At 36.9% G+C, this 20,481-nt stretch overlaps 1 protein-coding gene across 1 annotated transcript in view; it reads right to left on the bottom strand.

Annotated features, from left to right (window-relative positions):
- SGCZ (sarcoglycan zeta) overlaps positions 1 to 13,423 on the bottom strand; it is a 209,134-nt gene extending 195,711 nt beyond the window's left edge. Inside the window, exon 1 of the mRNA XM_065634210.1 lies at positions 13,229 to 13,423. Within this exon, the coding sequence (XP_065490282.1) occupies positions 13,229 to 13,423 (195 nt within the window). The remainder of the gene's footprint in view (positions 1 to 13,228) is intronic.
- Between the last annotated feature and the right edge of the window lie 7,058 nt (positions 13,424 to 20,481).

The raw sequence follows: 20,481 nt of genomic DNA, 5'->3' as shown, positions 1-20,481 counted from the left end.
TAGATGTACTAGGTCTAATTTAGGCTAGATTGACATGAGTACATTCTGCTCTGTACACAGACTACTGATTTCAAGATGGAAGCAGGATTCCAAGCACAGACTATACCCACACAAATCATCCCAATAATAGAAGGGAAAAAAAGAAACCATGACACATTTCATTATTCATACAGACTGTTGGTGCCTTTAAGTAACTAAAGTTTGTCAGAGTGGTTTGATATATTTCTAATTACTGTTAAATAACATTACAAAACATAACTGCTTGGCCTGAACTACAAAATTGACTTGGTCTGCTTTAGTTGCCCTATTTGAGACAAACCTGCTAATGTATTAGCCTTCTTTTCATTTCATGTAATGACCATCTGTTGATTATTTTCTTGAATATTAATATACAAAATTTTTTTTTCTTCCTCCTCCCCTTAAAAAATGATTGCACATCAACAACTCTGTTCAAACATCCACTATTCAAGCTGTGCAACTGGACAAATCTAAGTGTCACAATAGGCTTACTGGATAAATCTTTAAGAATTCAAAATTATCTTTGTATAATATTCTCTTGAAAATCTCACTTTCCACAAACACTAAGGTCATGCTGGAATACACATGGAAAGGAAACACAGTTAAAAGCCAATCATGGAAATTGAGTTACTCCATTTGAAAGCAAATATTTGAAAAAAAAATTCTGAGATACATGTTCCAGCCTATTTATACAGTGAATGATTAAGAATAAGCTGTCCTGTAAACATTGTTCACTCAGCTGAAAAACATTATTATTATTTAATAGAAGGTGAATGTCCACAAAATGAAAATAAATATATATATTCATTACCATCTAACCTATCACAAGAATTGAAGTTCTTGTTGCCCTCTTCTATACTTTCTATAGTCACACTCGCCATTCTTTCCGAATGTTAAAACTCTTATAAGAGGTTGCATGAGTCATATTTTAATGCACATCAGAATCACTGCAGTGATTCCACACTTTTTATGAAACATGGGGCAAGCTACCCGTGACATGCTGGACTGCTGACATGGGATAAAGGTACAAGTAACGCATCTGTGTCCCTTAAGCTGATTTTAAATCAGTCCTGACACTTCATGAAACAAGTCTGAAGCAATGAGACAAATGAGCAGGCAGTGACCTTGTAAAAGCAAATACCTCTATGCTCTCAATGTATCTCTATAGAGTAAACATCGTCTATAAGCAGTTTTCCCGAAGCTTTCAAGTTCTAGATAATACAGTATAATTTTCCAAAGCCACTACAAGGTCAGGTTGAAATTGTATAAGTAGATTTTTTTTTCTACAGTGAATTAAATCATATTTTTACAAGGTTAAGTAGGGTACTAAGTATTTATTCCCTTTTTCTTTTGGGAACCTTACTAGAATTCTGCCATTAATTTTTCATGGCCAAACAAATATAAGACTGAGAAAGGAATTTTATTCAACTTTTTCTTCATCAGAGTTATTTTTTAACAATAAACACCAAAAGGTATCAATGTATTTCACAGGAATAAAATTAACTATTTAAAATCTGCATTCAGCCACCCAGAATCAATAACATAACCTGCACATCAAATCAAGTCACTTTGTGTTTGCTAAGAAGTCCTATTAAATAGCACTGTTTTGAATAACACCTTCCTACTTTTTACAGGAAGATGCCTTTACATGAGATACCTAGTACTATAAAATATCTAACCAAATATGTCTAACGGTGGTTTGACCACTCATACAAGCTGTTGCCATGTGTTTATGGAACAAATAGGAGATTGCAAATTTGATTTCAGATTGTCTTTCTACTGTGACATGACAGATTTTTACTTTTTCCCTTCTTGGGAAAACAAACAAAAAAGGAGATAACAGAGATTTACAGAAATTAATTAGGATTGTGCACATCTATAACTATGCACTCAAGTAAACGTACACCATACTTGCACCAACAAATTGATTTTTTTTTTTCCTGTAAGTACTAGGAAAGGAGGTACACAATACAGGAGGTACATATCAAAATGAGATAAAAAGTGATTTAGAAGAAGGGCATTGGAAATAGTTAAAATGAGTTCTACTCAAGACAGCAGCTATCTGACATACTCAAGAGAATAAGAATAAATCGGTTCATTCCTACCCACTGTATTCCAAATCCAAGTTTTACAAAATACCCTCCAACTCCATAAATGTGTGTTTTTACATGAAAGTTAACAAACAGGACAAAATAAGTACAACTAAATTAACTTGTAGCAAGATCCTTTTGCTGATAAGCTATGAGCAAGAGCACAGAGCTGACAGGTTCAATCACAAAGCTTAAGTTTCTATTTTCCAGTGCAACATAAAAAGGAGATGAGAACACAGCCCATTATATAAATAAGACTCTGTGTGTGTGTGTGTATGCATGTACACATGCACACATGTGTATGGTTCTCTAATACCCATTTTAGCTGGCTGACAATTTTCTAAACATTTTTCAAAGGAAATCCAAATCTGAGCAGAAAATATCCTTGAGGAATACGCAGCTATTTCATAGAAATTTTCAATGAAATTTTTCACAAGGGCGATACCTAATGTTTGACACTAAAAGATAGTAAGATAGAGGTCATGTATCTATTAAAAAAAGAACATCGGAAATCAGAAGGACTAATAGCCTGTGAGTAGGACACTTACCTGGGACACGATCTATATTGGAGACTGCAGGAATTTGAACCTTGGTCTCCGATATCTTGACTAAGTCTCTTATTCATTAATAATTAATGATATTGCCTGCTCTGGACTGGATCTTTCTCACTACAAAAAACAAACAAAAAGGAAACAAAAGCTTTCTTGCATTCATCCCAAAATGGGACATCAAGTTCTTGAAAACTAAAATATTGAGGAATGCAGGGAAACAGTTTTCTATCTAGTTAAAAGATAACAAGTTTTGAAAATGAAATAATTTACAGTTTAAAATAAAGTATTGACAATAAATGACTGCCATTGAAGTAAATGAAATTTGCATATACGACAGAACATATTTGTTAAATATCCAGCCAGTGTTACTACTAAATCATAATAATATTTATTCAAAACCTAATAACAAACTGCTGCCTCGGTAAAATGAAAGAAGTTGTCTGTTTGCCAAAAAAATCAAATTATTTTTGAGTAGAGATAACTACAGCTATTACACAACTTTATAAATTTCAAATACCAATCTGCTACAAATTGGACATGTCTCAAGCAAAAGTAGCCAAGAAATTGAAAACAGCTTTTTTTTCAGTTCTTTATTGCATAGATCAGCAGAACCGAGTTGATAACAGAACAAATACTATTTTGAACATCAAATAAAGAGATCTGGGTGGTCAAAGAGTCTTAGAAACCTGAGAGCTCGTATCACTGACATGCTTGTTGAGAAATGGATGATGAGTATTATAGTATAGTTTTGCAAACAAATTATTTTTTTTTTCTACAGTATGTCAAGAGAGTTTGCTGGAAGTCTAGATAAAAGCATTTAACACAGCTGCTTTAGTTCTGTACCACTAAAACCTTAAGTATAAAATTATAGCTTTAATAGGCAAACTGTACTTTTAAAGAAGTGATAAGTATTTTTTCCATACTGGATATTAAGATCAGAAGTGTGTCTATGTTTGTGTATCCCAACAACACAGAAAATTAAAAATTTGAAAGATTTCCTCATTCTTGCAGAGTAACCAAAACCCAAGAAAATATACTTGTGTTTACTGGTCTCTGTTAGTAACATTCACAAAACACAATCATTCAGATTTACATTTTTGCATATCCAAAAGATTCTAACTCTAAAAGTCAAACTCCTAAATGAATATAGGGACAATCTATAAAGATGCAAACAGAGAGGAGTTAATGGTTGCATATATCTGCATTACTATATATGCTGTCACATAAAAAAGATATCATGCTTAATTGGCATGTGTATCTTTGGGCAGACATTCAAGCATCTTGCAAATTACCTGCTGTCCAAACAACATGAAGCTAGAGCCAGGCAGCCAGCAACCAGAGTGTGTTCTATTGTGAGTATCAACCATGTGAATTCTAGCCAGGAAATTCAAACTGCTGTTTATGCTCTGGTTGTGTTTAAAGCTAAATTGAAGTTTAAGTTCCCTTGAGAAATAACTGTCTCAACTCAGATAAGTTGACTGATTCCTGATCTTAAAAGTAATTGCCATGGTACAACTGGCAAGAGGAGTTTAACAGAATATACAATACAGAAAACATCGTGCCATGACAGGAGTCAAAACTGACTAAAACACTGCAGGTAATTACAGCAAGAGAAAATATCTGAATTAGGCTACTGCATTCTTAGAGGGGTAACAAAATAAGTCTTTTCATACATTGATTGTTAATGGGAAAGCAGAATATGGAGACACAAAAGACCAGATGTACAACCAAAACCAGTAAAACAATTTGGTGCTGGTACTTCCTAAGATACGTGGTTGAGGCACACCAACCCCAAGAGACATCCTAAGAACTAAAGGGGTTCACATTTGCATTTTTCCTACCATTACAGTTCTTTCAGCTTTAGTAAACTCCAAACTTCAATGCAATGTAATAATGTAATAAGCAACAGAATAATGTAATATTAAGTAAATGCCAGTTTCAATATCAATTATGTACATACTAGAAAATTCACTGATATTATATGCTTCCCTCATTAAGAGGGAGACTTAAGTTTCTATTGCTCCATGTCCCTTCACAATGTCACTTGGCAGCAATAAGAGAAATATACACTGGTATTTGTTTAGTGACAAAAAAGTAAGGTAAGTCTCTTTTACAGAGTAAGTTTTCTGATTGACAGACTGTCAATATACTTTATTTGTTAACAGCTATATGAAGAATAAATTATACAAAATTATAGCTCTATTCAGAGAATGATGTTCGACTGATTATATCTTTAAAGAAAAAAGTAAGCTAATTACCTATGCCATAGACCATTCGAATACATGACACTAAGAATACAGGCACAGTAAAAAATATTTCTTTCTTTGCTATCCGTTAAAATTCTTATATATTACCTAAGTGAATTAACCAGGATGTTACAAATATGCAACATAACCATACTTTCCCCTATGGATATGTCACGAAGTTATGACTTGAGTGTCCCATCCTTCTTGAAACACCTATTATACTAATTGTATAGACACAAAAAAGTAACTAACAGCTTCATTAGACACATATAACCTAGAATAAGTGCGAGGTATTTACATCCTCAGGGAAGGTGAAGAGAGACATTTCCATGGGGAAGCCAGTGGACCATGGCAAGGTTAGTACAAGGAAAGGAAATTATAAATGTTCCATAAAATTCACATCTCCTAAACCTATTATTTTGATACAGACAAAAACTAGAGATTTTAGTTCCCAGCTTGATTTTTCCAAGATGTTTTGCACGTCTCCTTTCAAGACCAGGCTTAAAAAAAAAGAGGAAAGTTGAGTTCATTCTTGAAGACAGCAGTTGTTTGTTTTTCGGGAAAGAATACAATAGATGAAGTCTGAAATTAAAGCATGTGATTCAGATATTTTGATGGTTCCATTAGGGGACAATATATCATAGAGGCTCTCAAATTATTTTATCCTTACCACTCAAGACAGAGTAGATCCACTTGATGCACATAAAACAATGGAGACTTTTATTCCAATGACAAGTTTAGCCTCAGGATTATTTCACGGCTAAGTTATTTGCCGAGCATTTTGTTCAAGGTCAGGTCTTCCTCTAATATAGCCTACTCCTACTCCTGATCTTCCAGACAGATGGGGAGGAAGCGGCATCCCGTAGTCTGAGGGAAATGAAGAAAGACTTCAAGGCCTTGGGACGAATGGTGAAAGAGTCTGGGGCTCAAGTTATCTTCTCTTCCCTCTTTCCATTTTTGGGTGATGATGTGGGATGGAATAAAAAAATTAAGTCCGTAAATGATTGGCTTTGGGACTGGTGCTACAGGCAGGGCTTTGGGTTCTTTGATAACGGCTGGTTTTATAAGACACCAGTCCGGTCAATGATATGTGGGAAAGGTTTATCCCACAGGGGCAAAAGGATGCTGGGACAGGAATTAGCAGGGCTCATTTGGAGGGCTTTAAACTAGATTTGAAGGGGGATGGGGTTGTAGCTGGGCTTGCATCAGTGGGGCAGCATGCTGGAATCCATAAAGACCGGGAGGCCCCTCAGGCCCCTAGGGTGAAATCGGTGTACTCGGCTCGCTCCCTGAAGTGCCTGTACACCAATGCGCGCAGCATGGGGAATAAGCAGGAGGAGTTAGACACCTGCGTTCGGTCAGGAGATTATGATCTGGTGGCATTAACAGAGACATGGTGGGACAGCTCACATGACTGGAATGTGGTCATGGATGGCTATGTCCTTTTCAGGAAAGACAGGCCAGCCAAGCATGGTGGTGGAGTTGCTCTTTACGTGAGAGAGCAACTACAATGTATAGAGTACTGTCCAGGTGCGTTTGAGGAGCAAGTTGAGAGTCTGTGGATGAGAATTAAGGGGCAGGCTGGCAGGGGTGACACTGTTGTGGGAGTCTATTACAGGCCACCAGATCAGAGTGAGGATGTTGATGAGGCCTTCTACGGGCAGCTGAGAGCGGCCTCACAGTCACAGGCTCTGGTTGTTATGGGGGATTTTAACTACCCTGATGTTTGCTGGAAGGACTACTCAGCCAGCCAGCCTCAGTCTAGGAGGTTCCTCCAGTGCATTGACGATAACTTTCTGATGCAAATGGTGGAGGAGCCAACTAGGAGAGGTGTGCTGCTGGATCTCGTCCTCGCTAACAAGGAGGGTCTGGTTGAAGCAGTAAAGGTGGGGGGCTGCCTTGGTTGCAGTGACCATGAGATGGTGGAGTTCAGGATCTCCTGTGGTGGGAGCAGAATACCGAGCAGAATTGCAACCCTGGACTTCAGCAGAGCCGACTTTGGCCTTTTCAAACAATTGCTGGAGGAAATCCTGTGGGCAAGGCTGCTTGAAGGTAAAGGGGCCCAAGATAGTTGGTTAACATTCAGGGACTGCTTCTACCAAGCTCAAGATCAGTGCATCCCGACGCGCAGGAAGTCAAGGAAGGGAGCCAGGAGACCTGCGTGGTTAAACAGGGAACTGCTGGGCAAACTCAAGTGGAAGAGGAGGGTTTACAAATCATGGAAGGAGGGGCTGGCCACTTCGGAAGAATATAAGGCTGTTGTCAGAGGATGTAGGGAGGCAACTAGGAAAGCTAAGGCCTCCTTAGAGTTAAACCTGGCGAGAGGGGTCAAGGACAACAGGAAGAGCTTCTTCAAATACATGGCAGATAAAACCAACACCAGAGGCAATGTAAGCCCACTGATGAATGGGGTGGGTGCCCTGGTGACAGAAGATACAGAGAAGGCAGAATTACTGAATGCCTTCTTTGTCTCTGTCTACTCTGTCGGATGCTGTCCTGAGGAGCCCCGTACCCTTGAGGCCCCAGAGGAAGGCAGGGCAATGGAGGAGTTTGCCTTGGTTGATGAGGACTGGGTTAGGGACCAGTTAAGCAAACTGGACATCCATAAATCCATGGGTCCAGATGGGATGCACCTGCGGGTGCTGAGGGAGGTGGCTGAAGTCATTGCTGGACCACTCTCCATCATCTTCGCCAAGTCTTGGGAAACGGGAGAGGTGCCTGAGGACTGGAGGAAAGCAAATGTCACTCTGGTCTTCAAAAAGAGCAAGAAGGAGGACCCGGGCAACTATAGACCGGTCAGCCTCACCTCCATCCCTGGGAAAGTGATGGAACACCTTATCCTTGGTATCTTATCCATCTTAAGACATATCAAGGATAAGAGGGTCATCAGGGACAGTCAACATGGCTTCACCAAGGGGAAGTCGTGTTTGACCAACCTCATAGCCTTTTATGAAGACGTAACAAGGTGGATTGACGATGGCAGAGCAGTGGATGTGGTCTACCTTGACTTCAGCAAAGCATTTGACACCGTCTCCCACAGCATCCTCACGGCAAAACTGAGGAAGTGTGGACTGGATGATCGGGTAGTGAGGTGGACTGCAAACTGGCTGAAGGAGAGAAGCCAGAGAGTCGTGGTCAATGGGGCAGAGTCTGGTTGGAGGCCTGTATCTAGTGGAGTGCCTCAAGGGTCAGTTCTGGGACCAATACTGTTCAATATATTCATCAATGACTTGGATGAGGGAATTGAGTGTACTATCAGCAAGTTTGCTGATGACACCAAGCTGGGAGGAGTGGCTGACACACCAGAGGGCTGTGCTGCCATCCAGCGAGATCTGGACAGGCTAGAGAGTTGGGTGGGGAAAAAAATTAATGAAATATAACAAGGGAAAATGTAGAGTCTTGCATCTGGGCAGGAACAACCCCAGGTTCCAGTATAGGTTGGGGAATGACCTATTAGAGAGCAGTGTAGGGGAAAGGGACCTGGGGGTCCTGGTGGACAGCAGGATGACCATGAGCCAGCACTGTGCCCTTGTGGCCAAGAAGGCCAATGGCATCCTGGGGTGTATTAGAAGGGGGGTGGTTAGTAGGTCGAGAGAGGTTCTCCTTCCCCTCTACTCTGCCCTGGTGAGACCTCATCTGGAATATTGTGTCCAGTTCTGGGCCCCTCAGTTCAAGAAGGACAGGGAACTGCTGGAGAGAGTCCAGCGCAGGGCCACAAAGATGATTAAGGGAGTGGAGCATCTACTTTATGAGGAAAGGCTGAGGGAGCTGAGTCTCTTTAGCTTGGAGAACAGGAGACTGAGGGGTGACCTCATCAATGTTTATAAATATATAAAGGGTGGGTGTCACGAGGATGGAGCCAGGCTCTTCTCGGTGACAACCAACAGTAAGATAAGGGGTAATGGGTTCAAGATGGAACACAAGAGGTTCCACTTAAATTTGAGAAGAAACTTCTTCTCAGTGAGGGTGACGGAACACTGGAACAGGCTGCCCAGGGAGGTTGTGGAGTCTCCTTCTCTGGAGACATTCAAAACCCGCCTGGACGCCTTCCTGTGTAACCTCACCTAGGTGTTCCTGCCCTGGCAGGGGGATTGGACTAGATGATCTTTCGAGGTCCCTTCCAATCCCTAACATTCTGTGATTCTGTGATTCTGTGATTCTGTGATTACTTTCCACGTAAACCCAGGATAGTATGGTATGTTACAGCTACATGCTTTTACCAGTGGAAATGTTTAGGGACTTCTTTGTTCTGAAGTTCTTATATGCTTTCACACGTATTTTTTCTAAACAGATGGTCGAACAGTGAGGTAACAGATCTCGATTAGACATTAAAAGACAGTAACACTAAGCTACCAGTGGGAAAATACCTTTCAAAAAATGATTACTATGTCTCTGATTTCTCCGTCTAACATTCCTTCTGCTAGACAGATACTAATTACTTTCAGTTTGCTTGTCTGATACATATCATATCAGGGCAATTATTTGTAACTTGTATTTACATTTGAAGTGTCTTTCTTACATTATACACTAGAAGACGAGACTGAATACCCAAAAGTCTCTCTACCTTTCCCACCTATACTACTTAATTTGATGAAAAGAGACATGCACAACTTGCCCGTACTGTTTTTACACAATTGCAAATAAACTGTATTTCCTTTTTAATAACTTCTTTGATGACCTATTCAACATCCATACTTAAAGACAATTCAGTTGCCTGTCTTACTATGAGATTAATAGCCTTACGGGAAAACTTATTTCTCCTCTCTGTGCACAAAGAGAGCATGGGATAACTATTTCAGATTCAGAATGCGACTTTTACATGCGAGGTCAGTATATTCAGAAAACTTTTCCAACTGGAGAATCTATAAATTGAACTCAGAAAGGCTTTTATTGTGCCAGTTGGCCAGTGGCTGCAGCTGTACAGTTAAAAATAGAAAGTGAACAGCTAATACAAATTAATATTGTTGCAGCTGTCAGCCAGTGATGACAAACCCATGCCCTGGCTTTTCACAACCAACTGCAAGTGGTGCAATTACTATTGTTTTTATAAAAAAGCTCAACACTGGCTTATGCTAAAACAGCAAATATTTAAAATAATGTCAAAATGTCAAAACACTTCAATTTCAACAATTATTTTATCATGGCTAGATTCTTCTTTTGTGCAAATACTCTTTAAACCAGTTTAGTGAAAGTATTTTCCTTTCAAAAGGTTTCTAGCTGCATTTCTGATTTCCTATCACTGCTCAGATATGCAAATACAATTTCTTAGTGTATCTATCTATACATACATATGTGTGCATGGAAGAAATTTATGTATATTTCAAAGTTATTGCATTCTCTAAACACATGAAGTTTAGGTTCATAAATTATTTTACTCTCAGACATCTGTCACTAAGAATGTGACTATTTCAGACTTGATTGAAATTTCCAACTGGTCCTCAAATGTGCATGTGTGGACATAAACGTGAAGATTTTACTGAACTTTTTCTATTACAATCCTCAAGCAACCTATCTTTGAACCCATACAGAGACTAATGTGAATACTAAGTCATCCAAATAGAAGACTACCATTCCATGGATCGGCGGAAGAAAACTGGTATTCTTCAGTATATATTTAATAAAATGGATTTGAACATGATCCAAAGTAATGGTGCTTATAAAAGCAGAAGAAAATAATAACAGACATTTTTCAGTCTCTCAGTTTTAGATTATATGATATGTCTAGAGCTATTATGTGTAGCTTTATAATATTTAAAAAAACTATTATCATGTCATTTAATTACTTTGTGAAACAAATGTGTGCACTTCAAGATATACAATTTCAAGTCATAAACCACAGTTTTATGCCTATGAATTCTGTTTTCCACAACAGTTTAACCACAGATCATTCCCTAAATTTATATAGAAGTTGGAAGACAAAAACAAATCAGTCCTGAAGCAGTATATTTCATTAAAAAAAAGCATTAAATATTTTGCCGTTAAAACAATAATGGCTAGTAATTTTCTGTCAACACAGATACACCACATATAAATTTCAGTAAGAATGATCTGGTGGTGGTATGATCACATAAAATGCTTCTGTTATTTTTTTTAAGTACAAAATCCCTTGGAAACAGTATTTTTTGCAGATTGTTCATAACAAACTCTTAAGTAGGAATTTTCATTTCTGATAAGGGATATATGAACAAAATAAACAGTGTTCCCAAGCATATGCTATATATATATATATATTTAAATGAAAGAGGAGTGATATGGTCCACTTTTGTTTTCCAAATCATTTACTCTCATATATGGCTATGGTAAATGTGAATATACAAAATTAATTTTAATTCTGTAACAGGAGGGTGAAAGATTAACTCACACTAGTCAGTGACATTCCATTTATCTGTATTTATAACAAATTCAGGACCATTAAAGATGTACATAAGCTTTGTGATTTCTGAATCGTAATAATGAAAGAATGAGTTTATAAATGAAGTGCACAACATTTCAAACACTATTCCTATGAAATTATTAAGCCAGTGTTTGCATAATTATTTCAGATACACACATTTCACAAGGTCTTCAATCCAGTAAGTAGTAAACAGAATTGCTGAAACAATCCTGTTGTTTCCTGTATTAGATTCATGCACTGATTTAGTGATTCACCATAAACCTTTAACATGCAAACAAAGCTTTGACATGTGGGAAAGAAAAATTTTTAAAATTATTTTTTGTTTTGTTTTAAAAAAAGATTGTATGTTTAAGAGTTTTAAACCAGATAGTGTTATAGTAGCTTGTTGTGTGGAGAATCAAGCATTGCCTAGGTATGGAAGCAGTAGTTTCAAGTATTGTATTAGAATGCAATCTTCTGCACAGAGAAAAATTCTGTGTTTTTTAAATTTCTATGCTTAATTCTCCTCTGGAATAATAGCAGACCATTTTACTGAAGTCAACAGGTATGACCAAATACACTTGTAATACAAACAGCAAGAGCACATGTGGATGACTTGTTTTGCAAGCACATTATGCTAAAACCAAACCAAACAAACCCCCAACCTGCCCCCCCCCAAAAAAAAAACCAAAACCCAAACAACTCTCCCACAAAACCAATAAACAAACAAACAAAAAACCCAACACCAAACTTTTAACAAACTATTCAGTACCTGAATATAAAAGTCATATAGTTGTCAAAATATGAATCCAACATATTCATCCACTAGTGGCAACTCAGAAGTAGAAATGTATTGGTACAGTATGCCTCACTAGGCAACGATCTCAGATGATGCTATGCATTACAGAATATTAGCAGGCATAGAACAATTTTAAACGTATGTTTAATGCTGGTTGGTTTTTTATTTCCAAGAAATTAATTGAGAATAAAAATGTGCTATGAGCCTAAGAATTGGAAATGTATTGCTAGCTACATCAAAATACGGCTTATGAAGGTCAAAATCCAGACAGATGGAGAGAGAGATGGAGAGAGAGAGAGAGACTACACTGATCCTAGTGGAAGCACTGCTATTTTAAACTGTGGAGTGTTCTATCTTTTCTTCTGATATACAAAAAGACACTACTCCACTGCCAACTAGTGAGAACTTCTACCACCTTTTTCCAAGCAAAGCTTTGGGAACAGCTGGGTGGATAACATGGTTTCCACTGAATGCAGATATTCTTTCAGGTATCCATCTGAAGTACAGACTCGATAATACTACACTGCTAATGACAACTCCGGGTGGAGGCTGTCTCATAGCAGCCCAAGACTTTTATACTCACCTACCCATAACTTATCAAAATAGCTACTCTTATCAAAATAGCTACTCTAATTTCTAGGTGAAACAAAATCCAAATGGCAGTAAACTAAAAACAAACAAAAAACCCCCCAACAACAACAAAACCACACACCCCCACCCCCCCACCATGATGACAAAACTAACAACATAAATGTAAAAAGCCACCCTAAGCCAACCCAACTAACAGTTTCTTCCTGAGAGATACCATACAAAACAGGCATAGCAAACTTCTCCTGATTGCTGGAAGTGGTGACAAGCAAATAAGAGATGCTTTTGGGGCAATCACCAGGATGCTATTGGCTGGGCAAACAAGATCCATATATATCTTCAGCAAGTATGATTAACCAAAAAATATCTGAATAGATAAGGTACAGGCTCGCTCACTGCAGAATATATTTAAAAATATATATATTTCTGAAGTAGCACTCGAAGGACATACCATTTTTAATCCAAAACTACCAAATTTGTATTTAGCATGGTAAAGGAAGAAAACTAAAACTGTAAGTTATTACATCAAGAAGCAGGGTACGTAAAGTCACTGGGATACTTACCACTGTGAAATTCATAACCTTCAAAATCCATATTGTCATTGCTAAGTTAACAATCATGGTAACCAACAGCAGAAGGACAAAGAAGTATAAGCACCTCTTTCGCCATCCATAAATGCCTACTGGGTAAAACTGAGGATGTTCTGTCCTTGGAAGGCTGTTCTGTTGTGTTGCTAATATATACTGCTCTCGTGTCATCTGGAAAAGAAAGATGTAAGTATAAGTAAACAAATGAGAGGTCTGTTTTTCATAGGTTTTATTACATAAATATCACCTGAGAACATATAGAAAATCAGTACATATAGGCACAGAAGAGATGCATTGATGCAACATAAACCACAATGTTATTTTTACTAGGCATTTAGTAAGAATTTGGTGGCTTTCACAAAGTTCAAGTAAACCATTGCTTTGATATTTCAAATCGGATTTGCATTTCAAATTTACCAGCAAGAAACAGTAAAATCCATATATGTATCTTACATTCTATTTCTGAACATGGCTTTATTTTCCTTTACGAGGTCATTCAGGAAAATTTGTTTTCAGAGGAGCAGAATCATAGAATAGTTTGGGTTGGAAAGGATCTTCAAGGTCATCTAGTCCAGTTCTCCTGAAAGGAGCAGGGGCATCTTCCACTAGACCAGGTTTCTCAAAGCCCTGTCCAACCTGACAGTGAATGTTTCCAGGGATGTCGATCTACAACTTCTCTGGGCAATCTGTTCCAGTGTTTTACCACCTTCATTGTAAATAATTTCTTCCTTATATCTAGTCTAAATCTACCTTCTTTTAGTTTAAAGTCATTACCCCTCATCCTATCACTACACTTCCTGATAAAGAGTCCATCCTCATCTTTCCTATAGGTTCCCTTTAGGTACTGGAAGGCTGATATAAGGTCTCCCTGGAGCCTTCTCTTCTCTAGGCTGAACAACTGCAACTGTCTCAACCTGTCCTCACAGGAGAGGCACTCCAGCCCTCTGATCATTTTTGTGGCTTCCTCTGGATCCTCTCCGAAAGATCCATCTCCCCTGACACAAAAATTTCAAATAAGTCATATAACCTTTTTTGTACTGGTTTTGGCTGAGATAAAGTTAATTTTCTTCATAGTAGCTTGTAGCCAAAACCAGTACACTCTTTCATAAAAACAGAAGAAAAATGTAATCATTCTAGAAAAGCATCTGTCATAAATGAGGTTACCACTGTTTTTGTTATATTTAGTATATTAAATTAATAATTTATGCCATTATACATATACCCATATTTTACACAAAAGTATGCCATTGTATATATCATATTTTACACAAAAAGAAACACAAAAACTCTTCAAAGCTTCAGTTTTGCTCTTTAGGAGATATGGATGCTACCACCACCTGTTGTTTTCCTGAACCAGTTTAAGTTCTTCTAGCATACAAATGAACAGTGACTGTTTCCAAACTGCTTAAAGAAATTATCATTAATTCTTCTGCAGAGTAAATGTTTATGGCATTTAATGAGAAACCATTTAACATATTCTACATCCTTAACTTTCTTTTACAGATACTTATATTCATATTCAGCTGTCACATTGCCTTTGGACTGGAAGATACAAACTTTTCTCTTTGACTTAAACATGAAACTAAAGCAATCAGCTTCTGTTTATATAAAAGTTCTTCCTGAAACATGTCCATGTGAATAACTATAACAGCCACAAGTCATAGAATACACATCCATATTACAACGATACACATATCACTGAAATAAGTCAAAAGAGAAATAATGAATTTATAAAGCAGGTTTTCAATAAACTAATAAATAAACATTTTTTCATTTTTATTCAATTTATTTCAATAAGAATTGTTTATCTTTTCCCATAATTCAAATTAAATTTAATGTTTGGCAGTTTACTTATGTAGTGAACCTTCACAAACAGAACATCCCTCCACAACACTTTTTCAGTCCTCCCAGAGCAAAGTATCACCATGATTCGAGATCTTAGATCACTCCCTTATTGTATCCTGGCAGTATTCATCCTAGCTGTGTCTGAATTCCTTATGAATTCAGAAACTGCATGAAAGCGTTAATCATCTTCCTCCTTATAATGAATTTCTAGACATTTATTTAGCCAGCCATTGTAAAATAAATGCAATGCATGATTAAATTTTGTCATTAGTTTTGCATTTAGTTTGATTTGTACATTTAAATGAGTATTTTTACACTAGTTCCATTGTCTTTTGACCTTAGCTTATATATTACTTACAAAACAATTATTACCATTAAAAATAGTTGAAAAGTTAACTTTCGGATTGTGAGAATGCCTGAAGTAGCACTGTCTCTAAAACTATGAATGGGGTCCCATGAAATATGCCCTTTGTAACACAATTGTTAAATGTGATAACATTTTATTCCATCACCATAAGCACGCATCAGTCGGTTCCCCCAGTGTATACTGTTCAACTGAGTGAGGCTGCTTATTATAACATTCTATTTCATCTCTTTACAGTAGATATGTGCTGTGATTTGTTCTTGTTTTAATATTTGACAAATGCGTAGCTACCATAAACTTGTTAAATCATCACCAAAGACTTACACTGGTTTTGCAAAGAAATCTTTGGAGAAAAGCCTCCAGTGTTTCAACAACATTAAAAAAACCCTGCCAAGTCCACAATTTAGGTCCCAAAGGTCTCTGGACCCACATATTAACTGCAGTTGACCATTGTAATGGGTATCATGGCCTTCCTTTCAGGTATTTTATATAGGAACATGTCTTCTATAAAGTTTAATTCATACACAGTCCACATTTTCTATTAAAATGATGTTATCTTTTTCTGAAAATATCAATGTATTGCATTAACATGGCATGGTTTTGCTAGCAGGAGGGCTACAGAAGTGACTTCTGTGAGAAGATGCCAGAAACTTTCCCCATGTCTGACAGCCAATGCCAGCCATCTCCAAGTTGGACCCACTGCTAGCCAAGGCCGAGACCACCAGTGAGGGTGGTAGCGCCTCTGGGATAATATAGTTAAGAAGTCAAAAAAACTACTACAAAACAGTAGCTGGAGAGGGGAGTGAGAATATGTGAAACAACTCTGCAGACAACAAGGTCATTGAAGAAGGAGAGAGAGGAGATGGTCCAGTCACTAAAGCAGAGATTCTCCTGCAGTCCATGGTGCAGACCATGGTGAGGCAGATATCCACCTGCAGCCCATGGAGAACCCCACACCAGAGCAGGTGGATGTGCCAAAAGGCGTCTGCAACACCAAGGAGAGCTCTCACTGGAGCAGGTTTTTGGCAGGACTTGTTACCCCTTGAGGGTAACATGCTGGAGCAGTCTGTTCCTGAAGGACTGCACTCCATGGGAAGGACCCAGGTTGGAGAAGTTTGTGAAGGACTGACTCCCATTGATACGACTCCACAGTGGAGCACGGGTCCACACACCACCAGCTGCCTTCAGACCTAAGGCAAGTTGTTCAGACCATCGGTTCTTTCCAACCACCCACAGGGATCGGTTTTCTAAGAACTGACATATGTACATAGTAAACATGCCCAAAGAATTTACTGTGTGCTATTAATATAAAAATATTATTATGATTTTGCCTTTATTATTTAAGATTATTAATCTGGCCAGTTACAGTTATTGGCAGCACTCTCACTTCTGATTTTTATACTCATGTAAAAACCAGAACAAATCCTAGTTGGTCTAGTAATTAGTACCTGGAAATTTTAAAAGCATTAAGACAAAACACACATAAACCTGTGATAAATATCTCTGGTTAGTATCATGCTTTCATCATCAGTAACTGAAAGGGTACTAGACCATATCTACTTCAGATAAGTATTTTCAACTGAGGAAGAACTGCTGTGAGCTCTGTGTTTTTGTAAATCATGAAAAGGCAAAGAAATTCCAGAACACTAAAAGGACATACTTTATGTATAAAAATACATACAGTGGTATTTATGAATAAATATGCATATATGTAGATCATAGAAATACATAAAAATATACATACAGACTTTTGATGACTGAGTTGTTATTTCATCCTATTGAATTTTCAAAATGCATTATAAAAAATATATATTATAAACTAGGTGACTGACAGATGTTATTGATTATGAACTATTATTAAATGGGCATTTAAAAAAATCTGTTTACAGTGTAAGCTTAATGCTATTCCATTATCCAGATCATGTAAATATGAAATGACTAGTGACAACATTTCAAGATGAGACAAGAACTATAGTTTGAAAGTTTCTGACATTAGGATGCTTGAAGGTTTCAAACCAAAAATAATTAAATTAGAGAAGGGCTCCATTTAATCTTTAAAATGTTTCAATGTTAGCATTTTAAACAGTAAACTCCATGGAGCACACATACATACACAACGTCATAAGCAACCCAGAGCCAAATACTAAAGAAATTAAAGATAACTCCTGTGCTCTCGTAATTAATGAGATTTCTAATTCAAATCCAAAGTAATATGGGATACATTATTCAGTAACTACAAAGAAATTAAACTAATTCTTACACTGCAATGAGCAAGTATCATAAACAAGATAAAGGAACCTATCATAGCAATATAAACTATTTAGTCATGTCCAAAATGTACCTGAATATATTATTCACAATTTTTAATTTTCATTTTCACCTACCCCTACCTATTTTGATCTTATTCAGTACCATAACAAATATGATTGTGCATATTCACTAGGCACAGATTAATCTGAGTAAGCACACAGCAAGAAATCTAGACCACAAATAAGCCAATGACCTTTAAATTATTGATATTTTAGGGTCATAACATAATGTTGGAACAGATAGCTTAGACTTATAAAAGTAATTAAAGAATGGAGCAGAGACATTTTACATTTTCAAAGTTTATTTCAGTCTTTGGGAAAATCTCTTACAGTGGTAAAATTTCAAAGCAGAAAAATGAAAGAGAAGACAATGAGCAAATGAACTAAATCTAGATGACGAGATTGCTGGTATAATTCCTGTAGTTAGGGTGGTAATCTACTTAAACAAGTCCTAACAAAATCTGTTTAGAACATGATTATGCCTTGCAAATAATTTTCTAGAGAAATATAAATTTGTCTTAATGGCTAATGGCTGTTTTCTAAGAGCCATAAAAGAAGAATCTGATTCAAAACTAAGCAAATTAAAAAAAGGATCATTGTTCTTATTTACAAATGGTTAGTCAAAAAGGTGAAACAATCCAATATTGGCTCTTAACATCTGGGCAGGCAATTTGACTTCCAGTTTACTGGAAATAAAATTGTATTATTTTGTGTGTTTTGAAGACAAAATAAGATTTTTAGTGTAGTTGACTGGATAAAACCCAAGATTAATGCAGTACCTTCCCCATAACACATGGAGAAGCTCTTAGGAAGATCACCTCTCTGTATGTTCATCCAGCTGCTAAACAGGTAGAAGGTTAAACTGGGTGTAATACCTTTGATCAAAGCTTTAAGAAATGAAGATGAATACTGAAGAGTATGATTATACTTAATAGAAACAGCAGAAAATCATCAGTTGGCTTTTACACAGGTTCATATGGCTTCTACATGTTTGAAAATCAGGCAGTCAAATAAAATCCTGGTGTCTCAGTGGGGATGAGGGAAGGTAGGAGGGAAGAAAGAAACTTCATGAATGATATGCCAGGATAATTACACTTTTGTTCAGTTCTAAAAGAACCAGTCTTCTCTTGTAATTAAGGCTGCGAGTCCAGTTTTTTTCCTGTCCCAAATCTATGCCTCAAGCAGGCAAAGCTCTTTACAAGATCAATGTCAGCATTGCTGTACATATGAGTGGAAGCTCAGAGAGGGAAAGAAACTTCCCTACAGGTAACAAGCAAACTAGTGAAAAACTCGGAACTGAATCACTTAAGTCTCATTCCACCGCCTTCCATTTGGCATTGCTTTCAGAACTTTTCTTGTGTTTTAGAGGCAATACAAGTTCGGGGGCATTACAATGAGAGCTGGTCAAGAGTTACGTTTTCTAGTTTGTGTTCTCTCCCAGTTTCTTTTTAGCTTTCTGAGAAGCTCGAGTTGAAGGTCTCAAAGACTTCCACAACCCATACAGCAAATGCTGTAACTCAAATTCCTTAGAGACACACAGTGTCTTACTCAGATTTTCTGCAAGCTTCAGTTAATACATTTCACTTGACAGTCCTTGCTATTAACTAAGTTTTCATGTTCCTACCTTTGGGAAAAATATTATTCAGTAACAGATTTTTTAAAGTGTTTAATAAAGCCTGCCTGCATTCCCAAGGGTGTAGAACAGAAAAACCACACTCAGTACGTTTGCAACATCAGTACAATGATTAAAAGTGGTTTGAAATTTTCAATGAAGAGTGCTCTCAATGAGAGCATGTTGATTCACTGAAATTTGTCCATTTGAACAAGCTCCCAATAAAATGAAGATGGACGCCATCAGAAATTCAGCCATATCTTGGGGAGATAGATTTTTTTTAATAAGAACTCCCATTACTTTTCAGAACATTCCAGATTTAGAACTTCAAAATGATTATTTTATTTGCTATATGTACAAATGAAACAAAAAGAAAAGCATTATTTCTTTCCATGACTATTCTTTTGAGACTTCATTTTTTTGGTGATATTTCTTATAAACAGGAGTTACCAACATAGGTATATCAAGATGTAAGTAAGAAAATTAATGGTGATAGAAATATATCTCTGGGAACAATTTTATAATTGTTATATTATAAATGGAACATGTTTATTTAAATCTACAAGCAATTTTCAAATCTGATAATGTATTATCACAGCAAATACTTAACTATGTTCAAAAAACCTAAGAAATCATCATCTAATTTGAGAGATACAAAAATCCGAAACTTTTTACTACTCACATTGTGAAACAGATAAGCCAAAAAAAAAAAGATTACTTCAGGTATTGTAATTGCAGGCAGGGACATGACACTGCTTCTAGGCATTTTCATTACTGATAATTCTCTGCACATTATTTTCTTAATTCATAGACAGAATGAAAAACTAAAGGAATTTTAAAATATAAAAACACATTAGGACAGCGTATAGACCCAATAATGATTTGGGTTGGTAAGGAACATATTAGCAACCAAATGAGCTGTAGAGGTAAAGAAATAGAAGAAAAACTATAACTTACAGGGAAAATTCTTCACATCAGCATTTAGAGCAGTAAAAAAAAAAAAAAAGGCAATCTGCTCATAACTAGTCATAGCTCAGGACATCATATAGATTATTTACTACCAGAACTAGCTGTGTCTCTCCACTCGCCCTGACAGCAA

Source organism: Caloenas nicobarica, chromosome 4 (assembly GCF_036013445.1).
Source record: "Caloenas nicobarica isolate bCalNic1 chromosome 4, bCalNic1.hap1, whole genome shotgun sequence".
Classification (NCBI taxonomy): domain Eukaryota; kingdom Metazoa; phylum Chordata; class Aves; order Columbiformes; family Columbidae; genus Caloenas; species Caloenas nicobarica.
Note: the sequence above shows the minus strand (reverse complement) of the source record. Positions and strands in the feature narration are given on the sequence as shown.